The sequence below is a fragment of the Pieris brassicae genome, chromosome 4, assembly GCF_905147105.1.
Source record: "Pieris brassicae chromosome 4, ilPieBrab1.1, whole genome shotgun sequence".
Taxonomy (NCBI): domain Eukaryota; kingdom Metazoa; phylum Arthropoda; class Insecta; order Lepidoptera; family Pieridae; genus Pieris; species Pieris brassicae.
The window spans coordinates 6,898,942-6,911,683 of record NC_059668.1 but is presented as its reverse complement, the minus strand read 5'-3'; the positions used below and the strand labels follow the sequence as shown (position 1 = coordinate 6,911,683).

Below are 12,742 nucleotides of genomic sequence, written 5' to 3'. Positions count from 1 at the left end.
ACTATAAGTAGCGTTATTGGACACTTACTTATTACAATCCTTTTTAGTAAATTAGGTTAGACTTAAATTACTTATTAGTCTTAAATTAGGCTAGATTGTAATGTTCCATGATGTCGTAGTAAAGACACATGTATATAAAAAAAAAAAAAAACTTTACTTAACACTGTACTGTACTAGATTTTAAATAGTAATTAAAATCTTCAAGTACCTTACTAGGGATCCATTTATGCGGCTTTTACTTGTTAAAAAATTATAAGCCTTTTGTTAAACTTTATCTAATTTTATTTTATTTAACCAATTTCTGTAAAGTTGCATATAGTAGATCATTTTTCGAAAAATAAGGTCATAAAGAAGTTTCACTTCTTACGTGTGTAAACTAGAACATGCACACATTTTTTCTCTTAGTTTTAAAGCTAACTCTAGCTAGGTTCAAATACAGGTAATTCTTTGGACAATCGGAAATTATAGCCAACTATTCATTCGAATAATTTTACAATTGAAGATAAACAGTTAAATATATTTTGAGTTGCGACCTTGGCTAAAAGTAGCACGGACATTAACAACTAATTACTTATGTCAATTCATACGGCGGAAATATATCAAAAAAACGAAACGGAGTTAGTTTGAAAATATGTTATGTAATTCATGTTTTCCTTTGAACACAGTTTTTTTCTTTAGGAGTACTTTCCGAATGATGTGCCGATTCTACGTCGCTGATGGGACAAATTATAAACATATTTGGATTGGGGTATAATTTAATTCAAATGAAATTGACTTGGAAACATTGAACTATGTATTACAATACTACTCATCAAGCTAATCATTAAAATGTCTAAGTCATGCATATACATAATTTCTATAAGTCAGTTTTTTTCCGGTAGGTACATTAAATAGAACGCTTTTAATACAGTTTCATTCATCGAGCATGGCCGTTAATTGTTACACTACGTAAATATATTATCTGTACAAATATTTTTTTAATTCTATATTTAGGCTTTGGATTGTTCCATGCTATCAAGTATTTAGTTTTAATGTTCAGAGAAACTGTATAATAGTTTATACCATTGACATTTTAACACTAGAGGCAGTATATTCTTACACTATTAAATTTGGGCTACCCATAGACAAATATTTCGTTGATATCTTCCAAAATAAGTAAATGTCTAACATCGCAATGACTACAGTAATAAACAGGGTTTGGGCATGAAGCAAACATATTTATTAAGATATAACTTAGTCCTGTAAATCTGTACAAAGGTTAACAAAAGGTATCAACCTTTTGTTAAAGTGACAGAAAGCATTTGTTCTTCAAGCAGTTTTGGCTTCAATTATACTCGTAGCTACTATGATTTAAAGTAAAATAGTCTTAATGCTAAATTTTTTTTAAAACCTTTGTCGTACAAAGGTTAACTATATCGTTATAAAAAGTAATATCACGTTTATTTGCGTTACAATTTTTAAAATTCATACATATAAATAGATTAAAAATATTTTAATGACCCTATTTATTTCGCCCTAATTCGATTTAAATATTGAATGCTTCCCTTTTAAGCAGTGGCGATAAGAGTGTCACGAACCAACTTATCCAATAAAATTATTTTAACAATAACACTTTGTCTACTTTTGGCTTCGCCTTAAAGTATTGAATAAAAAGGAGCGAAGCTGTTATTTTAAAATAAATAAATAGTCGTACTATTTTGTAAGAAGAACAGAACGATTTCGAGCAAATGGAATGAGCTCGGAGCGAAGTACCGTCTTGCCTTGCTGAGCACACCAAGCTTCTTGGAGGCTTATTAGCCTTTTAGCCCAAATGACCGCAAAACTGAACGTCGTTCCATTATTTATAAAAAAACTATTAAGAACTACTTTCTAGGTAAGATGCTATATTACATCAGTCATTTAAGAGCAAAATCTTCACATTCTTTCCCGCTTTAAAAAATATACCACGGCATTGGAATAGACACATTTATTCATCCGTTTCGACCATTAAATATAACCATGCGACATGCGACCATAAACCACGCATTAAATTACGCGTTTTTGTATATTCGTTTTTAACGCTTTTAGAACGTTTCGAAATATTTTCAGTCAAAATTATCACAATCAATCAAAATAGATAACTTTATTAAAATATTAATTTTAATACCTACTACTATGAGCAATATTCTAAATTAGAGTTAAGATCAAGCGCGTTTGTCAAAATTCAATACGACATTCATATTTATCACTAAATTTTGACTCTGAGCCTGGATTAGTCGTGAAAGCGTTGTGTCTCGTTTATGTACAAAAGTGACCAAACATTCAATAGTTGGAGATTTATAGTAAGTTTATGATAACATGGGGCAGTGTTTCCCTGTGAACTAGGTCAATAGTACAAATTCATTATTATTTGGTACAATTATTTCCAATATCCTAAGAATATCTAATTATCTAACAGAGTCACAGATTACTAGCAAGATTGGTTCTTTATTTTGAAATCTCTATATTGTAATAGATTCTACACTTGATATTCATCTAAAGTAATGGTGTATCAATCTTGCTTTGGTGGTTGAAGTACTTGCACTGTGAAAAAAAAGTCGTCGATGCTATCGTCCTTGTTCTTCATTACTAGACTCCTGCACCAAAGGTGGAGAAGAAGCTTCTGGAAAAAATCTCATCATCAAATATACTTAGGAGCAATAGGACTATTTGAAATAAATTAATAGCAGTCTGTGGGGAATGAGAACCGGAGTAGCAGTTATATAAATAAATTTGTACAAACTGTCAAGTGTCAAATGTCTTTTTTTCGAAACTTGTGTTCTTGTCGTATATTTATATATATATAGTATATTTATTAATAATAATGATTTAAACGTATTATTTTATATTTCTGTGTTTGTTTCATTTTTTTTACAGCCAAGTGATTATCAGGATATGTGCTTATTATATATTAGGCTTCCGAATTATTATTTTTCCGGGTAGACCACAATTAGAACGAAGTTACCAATTCAACCATGGAATATTTTTTTTATAGAACAGGAGGGGCAGGAGGCTCACCTGATGTTAGTGATACCACCGTCCATGGACACTCTTAAATGCCAGAGGGCTTGCGAGTGCGTTTCCAGCCTTTAAAAAAAAAACTTGCCGATAAAATATTTATATAAAAATTACCTCCAGATTTCTCTGTGCCACTTGAGGTCGCCAACTCTGCTTCGCGGCGTTTTCTAAAACGTTTATAAAACATAATAAATTTTTTATTAATATTAGACAAGCCTCAAATAAGTCTTATACGTCACGTCTATATAACTTTGAAAATAGACGTGAAATATGTGTTTCTTACAAATAGTTTACAGAATGTAACCTTACTGCAAGTGTAAAGGCGAAAAGACATGATCAAAACGCCATCCAATCCGATAAAGTGACGCGTGTTGATTCGAATCAAATTGTACCATTTTCTAGACTAGAATCACACTATCAACATCCGACGGGACTCCTTGAGCACACGCCACCCGATCAGACATTCCAGATCGATGTGTTGTCGATGGTGGGGGTAAACATGCCACCCGAATTGACCCAACGCGTCGCGCGTATGCTCCTTGATAACACGTCGTTCGAGTAGAAGTAGAAGCAGTCACAGTTTGAAAGCATTTTATGACAATTTTGGTCACGACGCGAAGTTTTGAATAATATTCTGCTCTATTGAATAATATATAACCTCAGACAAATAGCAAGTCTTTCTTGTGCTAATGGATTCGCGAAATGTAGTGTCTTTCTTGAAATGTCTTTTTTAATAAATTTGTGTATTTTCTCAAATTTTAGTTACCCGAAAGCACATATGAAATCTTTGATCATCTTGAAGGCTGGACATCATATATTCACCACATGTACTTCTCTTTTGATTTATTTCATGTACCTGTCGCAGCCTAATCAGCCGTTCAATTAACAGCCTAGTCGACTAACGGCCTGAAAGATGTTCAGCCAGTTGATCAAAAAGCTAGGCAAATGACGTTTCGTTACTTGCCTAGCCTGTCGACTGTTAATTTAAATTTAATTCCACTTTCTACCACTCTCAAACTCGAAACGAAACTCTTCTAACTGTCAATATGGCGTCGGCAAACCACAACTTTGATGTTGCTCTCCAAAGTTTCATGAAAAACAACAATTACAATTCACGAGTGTAGTGGCAATATTAATGTGAATTTGACTTAAGCATTTTAATTTTAAAAGAAATATTATTTAATGTCATGTTTCACCTCTTTTATATATGCCAAATAAAGACTGTATCGTACGAATTGCCTAAGCATTGGCCAGCCAGTTTATTAAATATTGTAACAAACGCTACGGCTGACTATCTTTCAGGCCTTTAGTTAAACGGCGCCGTTTAGGTAATAGGCTAGGCTGTTAATTGAACTGCAACTAAGCTAGTTGGCTGCGACATACCCAGTAACAAATTAAAAATCTTCATCTGACTAGTTATTTATTAAATAGTACAATTGGCACACGACTATGCAACTTCACTATTGTCGGCTACATGAATTCTGAATTTGCGAGCGTGTCATGGTGTCACGTGTTGGTAATGTGCACAGAACACATCGGGTGTCGACAGGTGGCGTCTGGTCACGTTTTAACAACGTGTTTCCACCTAAACGGGTGTATTGTTGTTACCATATTTACTAAGCATCTATTTCATCTTTGGGTTTTATTGTAAAATATTTCAATACCGAGCTTGTTTAATTATTCTGAGGAGCAATCAAAGAAAGAGCTGGGCAACTATTGACATTTCTTTTGTCTGGCATAGGCTACTAACCTAGCCTATAATGATGAGATAAATTATCACAAAACATTTACAGTAGTGTTTTTGAAATAGGATTTAAGATAATATTATTGAGACAGTAACCTATGATTTAACACATAAATTCTCTTCATATTACTTGAAACTTACATATATACTTACACTTACACTGATATTCACAGTTCACAGATACGTGTTAAATAAAATGTATTGGATTTGTCGTAATGGCTCCTTCACCGTACTCTATCTTTGCCTAGTTTTTCATTTTCATTTCAAGTTACAACTCTTACAACACATACAACTTTTGATCTTGGACTGCTAATTTATATACTTTATATGTTTTCAATCCAATCAATAACATTCTGAATGGATTTAATTAAATTTAACTTATGTGCTGTGCGATTAATCAAGTGATCTTTCATCATGTGTCAAGTGATCATTCATCATGTGTCAAGTGATGAATCATCATGTGTCAAGTGATGAATCATCATTCTCAACAGTAGAGCCTAAATTATGCCCTTACCTTCAAGGCTTTTAAGGGAATCCTTACCTTTCCTCTGATTCCTTTATCTTCTTTTGTACCAATGTCCAAATGTCCCTTTTTTCTTCCTTTGCCTCATTAAATTCAACAAATTTCTCATAATATGAACTTGCTACCTTTGAAGGAACAAATGTATTGGTTTTGAGTATTTCTAGAGATACTTTTGATGTATCTGGACTTTTATTTAACTTATTGGATACTGTTTTCTTCTTAAACATACTCGATGCCATACTACTATTATATACAATAGGTTTTAGTCCATTTTGTTTTTTTTCAGTAGTTATGTTTTGCTTAATATTTTCAGTATTTAATTTATTTGTTAGCGGTATGGGTTTGTATTTGCTTGTTTCACTTAGATTTGAAGATGCTTCTTGTGCTTTAATAATGGACTCAATTGCAGCATTACGGTTTTTCTTTTTTGCAGTGCTTTTCTGCTCTGATATATCTGAGGCATCTCCAGAAGATTTGGGCACAAAAACTTTAGATAATGGATTTAGTTGTCTTATTTCAACAGGTTTACTGTCAGCTGTGACGTCATAATCATTTACCTAGAAAAAGAAATTAAATTCTTCAGATAAGTTATAATTTTAGTCTGTAATATTGTGACTACATTATGTCATGATAATAATAAAATATCTAAGAAATCTAATGTTAAAATGTGGAAAAGCATCAATTGTTTAACTTACCATTTCCAGCATTTGCATAATCATTTGTAAATCAGGGCCTTCACTAAAGTCTGTTGTTGCACTAGCATCTCTAAATTGGTATTCCAAATCCTTTTCTGTAAAATATTGTAATAAACTTAACATGATATGAATAATTACCATTATAATAAGTATTATTGACAGTATTTTCACCTTATCATTATGGCAAGTTATAGAATGCAAAAAGTAAAGGCACTCCTCATAAAAGTGGTAAGTCTTAAATGAGATATATTATAATACTTTTTATATAAGATTTGGAGAAAAACATAAGTATGTTTACTGTATCATTTTCAGCAGGGGGCAATGAAGGCACGCTTCTGTGAATTTTGGTCTAATGTTGTATTACATTTTTAGTCCTTGTAACTAATGTTTTTGCAAGTGCCAGACATAAATATATATAATAAATACCTTCGTCATATTCTCTCGTGGGTGTTTCGTGGTATAGCAAAGGGTCAGTTATTGCTATAGGAGCTCCTCCTTGAGCTCTGGCTAGATCCCGATAAAGGGCATCTTTGGATGTCCAGGATTCATTATCGTTCATATTTACTGAAAACTTTAGTAGGTATATTGTGGGTAAACTTATGCCATGTTCATCTTTCAACATAAACAATCGCACTCTGAAGGCTGAATCATAACAAGTAACAACTAACAAACCAAAAACTCGCATTTGCAGTAAAGGCTACGCTGAAGTACTCACATTTTATCAAATGTAGTATATAGACTATACGGGAACATAAATCACAAATGTTTCAAGAAAGTTTAAATCATCAAGGCCCTTTTTTTGTAAATATCACAAAAACAGATATATACGACTACGAGTCTACAGAAAATAGAAATAGATGCCAATTTGCTTTCAATAACTGTCAAATATTTTTTCTACTTGAACTTTGACATATTTGACAATGCTCATGTAAAGATTGTGAACATACATATTATATTCATTGGTTTTAAGTGTCTTGAATCTGACCACAGATTAATAATAATAGAAAGCCCAAAAACAGTTTTTTTGCAAAAAATCATCGCTCATGCCATGATTTTTTTACGTTTTTCTTAAGAACAAGAACACCATAAAAACCGCGCTTATATAGCAAATGTATATTGATACTTTGTAGAACTGATAAAACAATAGAAACAAACATTTACATTTAGCCTTTTGTAAGTCTGATCGATAAATACATAATGTCCAGTGATAATAGCAATTTTTAATACAATGATTAAGTATTTATGTTTAATATTTCTTTAATTATTAGATTACGTAAATACGTAAAAGAAAAACTGTATGGAAATCATATCATTTGAGCTTTTTGCTAAATTATGGATATAAATTAGCTAGAGGCAACTAGAGGTTTTTCAATATCCCCGACGACGCAATAGTCGGGATATTATTATTAGCAAATTAATTGTGAGAGAAAAAAACTTGAGAATTTGGCCATGCGAGTAAACCGGGAACGTTGATAGAAGAATTTAGAACGAAACGAAATCTAAACCTCTTTCTTTAAAGTCTTCATTAAGTAATTTAGTAAAACAAGGATTTTAATCAATATAGCTTTTGTGTCATTATTCATTGCTGAAATGGGCTTACACTTTCTCATGGCACATATCTGTGTGTTTATAAAACATTGTTCTTATTAAATCTCTGCAGTAAAAGACAAAAAACTGAAAATTAATTATTAGTATTTTGGGGGGGTCTAGGCCTATGCTTTTACGGTCGCATACGGATTCCCAGCACGACATGCTTGCATTGCATGGTAGCACAGGTGCAGACCTACTCTACCACATCCTTCTTATAGGTAGGCTGGCGTGGTCTTTGGGGTAGCGCAAGTCGTTGAGATCCCCACAACACGTAACACAATGATATCCACTGACTGGGACAAGCATACAGTCGTAAGGAGGCGATTCAAAAAACTTCTTCGTATTAGGAAACTAGAGTGCTGGAAACACTTCTGCACTAATATTGAAACTAATAACCAGGCAAACAGAGAGAAATAATGCCTCTCTAGAGAGACCTATCACTCGATATCGAGTTAGGCTGGCTCAGTTAGCCAGGACTTTACGTACAAGGGACCTATTGAGCGTCTAAGTGCGGAAACTGAGTCCACAAACTATATTATTTTTATGTTTACCAAAAAAAATTAAAAATTAACACTAAACAAAAGCGTTATAAAATTGAAGATTTGTTAATGAAAGTTTGCACTGATTGCAAATGCCTCACAAATTACAGAAATATTTGTTTTAAAACTAAAGTAAGAGTGAACGAAGATATAGTCAACAATGATAAACTATGCTGGGTAAGTTTGGAGTTCAAAAATAGCATAATACACCATGTACTGTGTAGAAAATTAAATGTTTAAAATTTATAATAAAATTTCATAAATCAAATAATAAAAAAACTAAGTTGTTAAAAAGTTTCTATATATTTGACCTTAAACAATTTTTTTTTAAAGAAATGTAGCACCAATTACCAGCACCTTCACCTAACATGAACAATTTAAATATCTAAATAATCCTTATAAAATCTCTTATAATTAAATAATGAAATCTCGAGAATATGTAAAATTAGACTACTGATATTCAAATACTAGATTATTTGAATAAAATTGTTTAATTAGTAAATTCTATTGCATTGTCATAATTTAACTTACGGTACAATTTCATTAAAGTTGTTAATATGCATTTAAAATATATTATTTACAAATTTCTTGTATAAATAATAACTTTATTAATCAGACGTATTATAATAATATAAGACATATCCATAAAAGACGCCTTCCGAGTAGGGACATGATTCAGAGTCGAGACCTAGTGTTAAGTATAACAAATCCAATACATTTTGATATGAGAATCTAAAAAAATAAGGCAGCCTACATATATAATATTGATAGTGGTCTACTATTTTAAATGCTACATTATGTTAACAAAAATATTCAGTACAAAAATAAGTTTATTGATAACATATGCCACCTTTTCGAAAAGAGGCCAACACTGTCGAACTATAACGACGTATCAGTGTTGTCAATATAAAAAAAGTGATTTGGGTCTGGTGGGACCTGAAATCGCACTACGGTTCACTTTCCGCACATACTCTACCATTGTCTATATGAGACAATCTTTAATGAGATAAAATTGAGTTTACTTAAAAAGCGAAAGACGATACTAAGTCTTTTGACTGTGGTTAAAGAGAGCTTTAGACAATTTTTTCCTATGTTGGTTTTAGTATTTTTCATTCTGGATTTTCCATACCGTCGTTCATTAATCTATAAAATATAGATTAAGCATTTCATTCTAGTCCGTATAAATCCGTCTTTAACTGACGCCAAAATAAAAAGATTTTAATGTAGATAGGACGATGCGCTATCAAATTATCTAGTATATATTGTTGTAAGTATTTATCTTAAAGAGCTATTAGAGGATTTTTTTTTAATTTCTTCGTCTTTCGCCCTTAGGTCCCTTTCTAGTTTGGACCATATGTCCATAGATGCATCCTCCACCTGCTTTATTCTTTTTGTATATTTTTCAGTTAGTTCATTTGCTATGTTAGTAGGTGAGAAATTGCTGACTTTCAATTCCTCACTAGAGACCGTATTGAGTGACATATTGCTCTCAGTCGACTTTAATATTTTTTTCTTAAATATTATGGGTCCTAAATATAAAGGTTTTTTAGATGTTTCAGGTGCTCCATTCAACCACTTATCGACTCTATCAACAGATCTTTTGATAACCTCTTTAGTAGGTGTGTCAGTGCTATCAGTATTTTCATTCTTCATAAACTCATCTGGTATCATAAGTTTCACATTTGCAGTTGGTTGTGTGCTTAGTTTCAATATCCCCGCAATAGCGGCATTGCGTTCCCGCCTTGATTTCTCACAAGTGGGTTGTGTGGTTCCTATTTTAGAAATTAATTTCTTTTGCAATTTATTATTATATTCATCATTGAGTTTACTTAAGTCTACCATATTACTAATATCACAGTTTGGATCAGTCTTAATCAGAAGTTGGTTAGAATTATCTATTGATTTCCTTGATGTTTTGTTGTATGTAAACTCAGGGATGTTAGGGTTGAGTTTACTAATGACAACTGTTCCATTATTTATATAATCTAGTTTGTTGCCTGGGTTTTGTACAGGATCAACCTAAAAAAGACAACAATGCAAATTAGGTATGACTATATTTTTTGTAACACTAATTGATGTTCTGTACTAATAAATGGGGGAGGAATAGGTTTTTCTTCAATCCAAAAAAATCTACTGTATATAACATAAAAAAGTCTGATATAATGTTAAATAAATGATCATTGAAACAAATGATTAAATATCTCAACTTTACTTAATATCTTAGGATATTAGGATAGACACAGAATGTAAGTAATTAGTAGTAATAGATCACAAAACAGAGAATATGGAACAAAGATAAAAAGTAAAGGCTTTATAGAATATTTTTTTTGCAATGCTTTATAACAACAAATAGTATCAGTCAATATGTGGATGAATAAGTCTCTTATTTCGAATTTTCTTCAGTTATTAAGTAAGACACAAGCAAGTCATATGTGGAATTTACCATTCTTAACATTTGAGTTATGCCCAAAAGATCTGGCTGCATTATAGTGGATGCTGTTTGAAGATTTTGTTGATTGCATTCACCTTCAACCTCTGAAAATACAAATTTAGGTAATTACTTATAAAAAAAACTATATAGTACTAAATAAAATTTTACTGGCTAGTTAATGATATGGAAAGTCATTAGAGCTTAAATCATAAATTCATTAGATTATCTCTATCTATCTATCATTTAAGTCTGATGTATTCTATATTATTAAATGATGCGTATTGCACAAGAAATCTTTTTGTAACGCATACATAGAAATTTTATTTGGAACACATGAAATAATAGAGTAAAATCCATATTGCTGATGAGATATTTTTGTTTTAAATTATAACTTAGAACATTAAACAAAAAAATATTATGTTTGTAATATGTATTTATAGTTTAGTTAGTTACTGTTTTGGCTTTATGAAGTCTAATTTTCTTCTGGCATAAAACTTTCTTTTGATTGATTAATTTGTTTTTAAAGAAGTATCTTTTTCTTCATTTTAAATTGCATGCTCTTATAATTGTGTCTTTACATGTCAAGTTTAGGACATTGCTAATATAATTTAACAGAAGAAATTTTTATAACCGTAGTAAAGACAAAAAGTACTACATGCATGGATTACTGTGAATAATATTTATTATAATAATAATTTCATAGGTCACATTGCTTATATTGTCAATAGATGTATTTTAGAAGCTATGTTTGTCCCAAATTGTAGTTTATATGATTTATAGAGGTAATTTTAATAAACTTAATAAGTTATCGGAAAAACTTACCCTTATTTCCTAATGGTGGTTTTTCATTAGATTCCAATGGCTTATCAATCTGTAAGAGCAATAGTACAATTAAAATGATTGGCTGAAAAATCACAAGCTTAAAACAAGGATAATAAATTATTGGACAGATATATACATATATATGACACTTACTTCCTGTTTTATATATATTCAAAACACACACACTATTACACATTTATAACAATTATTTATGTTTATAAAAAACTAGGTTGTTTCACTGTCCCTATCTAGAAGAGAAGTACTTTTTCATAACAGAAAACAATCATTTTATATAAAATTTAAACAAACAATATTTGAAAATAAAAATTTTTCTTCACATGTGACAAGAGTTGCCTGCCATTATTTACATATTAAAACTCAAATATAAAAAACAAAACTTAAAATTAAACAATGAAATTAACTACAAGCTATAAGATCACCTTTTCTTTATGGCCCATTAAAGTCCATGTGCAGCAGTATCACTTAACATCGGATGAGCCTCCTACCTGTTTGTTTGCAACCTGTAATATATAAAAAAGGTAAAGTTACCAGTTGGTTTCAAATAGTAGTAGTGCGCGGCTAAAACTGCGTTAAAAATTGCTCAATTTTGGTACGAAGGACGTCGAGGTGACATAGGTGGAATTTAGTCATTTTCGTAACTGGCTGTAATAGATTATAGAATATATTTAACCCACTTCATTTACTTATCATGTTATAGTTCTTAAACTTACTTGAATATACACAGTACCGAAATCGAATCCAACAGTTAGTACAGCTAAACTACACTATAACTACCTACTCTTGAAGATAAATTTTGTTATGTTACGCATTAGTGTCAATTGGATTTATATTAACATTACCATAAAATAAAAAAAATTAATAAACACATGTACTCTAGCATTTCTCTTGATTTGAGAATGACAATTGACTACTGCTCTATATAGTAAGTTGTAATAATTGTTTTTTTTGTTGATTTCATGAAAATTATTCACAGATCAAATATTAGTATAATTAACCACAGTTGACAAACAACAAGCTGAAAACCAAGTTTAACTCACAGTAGAACGTCTCCAATTAGCTGGCTTGCTTATCACATCAAATGATCTTATAGACAAAAGGCAGTATTTTTTAAAAATATTATGGCAATAGCTTTATATCAGTTTCAAGTAAAAGGTTGGGAAACTACACGCGAGAAGGATAAGCTAGTTAAAAACAAATATGTACATAAAAGCAAAAGGCATGATATTTTAGTCAAACGCAACATGTGGTAATTGTAAGGAATACAGAAAAAAACAGAAAGGTCATGTTGGGAACAAGAAAAAAAAATGTTGCCTTGCTAAATGACCTATGTCCTAAACGCAT

General features: G+C 31.1%; 2 protein-coding genes across 7 annotated transcripts; both read right to left on the bottom strand.

Moving 5' to 3' along the window:
* Positions 1–1,196: 1,196 nt before the first annotated feature.
* LOC123708650 lies at positions 1,197–6,852 on the bottom strand. Of its 3 annotated transcripts, none has more exons than XR_006753635.1 (6): positions 6,714–6,845; positions 6,425–6,562; positions 5,999–6,093; positions 5,322–5,880; positions 3,151–3,203; positions 1,197–2,641 (listed from the first exon to the last, which is right to left on the bottom strand). XR_006753635.1 is itself a non-coding variant. In XM_045659465.1 (6 exons), the coding sequence occupies exons 2-6, from the start codon at positions 6,555–6,557 to the stop codon at positions 2,586–2,588; spliced, it is 876 nt and encodes a 291-aa protein (XP_045515421.1). In that variant the 5' UTR covers positions 6,558–6,569; positions 6,714–6,852; the 3' UTR covers positions 1,197–2,585. The 3 variants fall into 3 exon arrangements, 2 of the variants coding, with proteins under 2 accessions (XP_045515421.1, XP_045515420.1); XM_045659465.1 differs by having other exon boundaries at positions 5,322–5,860; positions 6,425–6,569; positions 6,714–6,852; XM_045659464.1 differs by having other exon boundaries at positions 5,322–5,860.
* A 2,146-nt stretch (positions 6,853–8,998) lies between these two features.
* Positions 8,999–12,247, bottom strand: LOC123708899. Of its 4 annotated transcripts, none has more exons than XM_045659903.1 (5): positions 12,112–12,247; positions 11,930–12,043; positions 11,381–11,429; positions 10,571–10,662; positions 8,999–10,146 (listed from the first exon to the last, which is right to left on the bottom strand). In XM_045659903.1, the coding sequence occupies exons 4-5, from the start codon at positions 10,610–10,612 to the stop codon at positions 9,403–9,405; spliced, it is 786 nt and encodes a 261-aa protein (XP_045515859.1). In that variant the 5' UTR covers positions 10,613–10,662; positions 11,381–11,429; positions 11,930–12,043; positions 12,112–12,247; the 3' UTR covers positions 8,999–9,402. The 4 variants fall into 4 exon arrangements, with proteins under 4 accessions (XP_045515859.1, XP_045515857.1, XP_045515860.1 ...); XM_045659901.1 differs by lacking the exon at positions 11,930–12,043 and adding an exon at positions 11,821–11,901; XM_045659904.1 differs by lacking the exon at positions 11,930–12,043 and adding an exon at positions 11,887–11,901.
* Between the last annotated feature and the right edge of the window lie 495 nt (positions 12,248–12,742).

Excerpts from the sequence above, each read along its gene's own strand:
- LOC123708650 (XM_045659465.1), bottom strand. The coding sequence starts at position 6,557 with ATGAACGATAATGAATCCTGGACATCCAAAGATGCCCTTTATCGGGAT. Across the intron at positions 5,861-5,998 it reads TTATGCAAATGCTGGAAATG|GTAAATGATTATGACGTCAC; the intron begins GTAAGTTAAACA and ends TTCTTTTTCTAG. Across the intron at positions 2,642-3,150 it reads TGGCACAGAGAAATCTGGAG|AAGCTTCTTCTCCACCTTTG; the intron begins GTAATTTTTATA and ends GATTTTTTCCAG.
- LOC123708899 (XM_045659901.1), bottom strand. Across the intron at positions 10,663-11,380 it reads ACCACCATTAGGAAATAAGG|AGGTTGAAGGTGAATGCAAT; the intron begins GTAAGTTTTTCC and ends TTGTATTTTCAG. Across the intron at positions 10,147-10,570 it reads TAACTCAAATGTTAAGAATG|GTTGATCCTGTACAAAACCC; the intron begins GTAAATTCCACA and ends TGTCTTTTTTAG.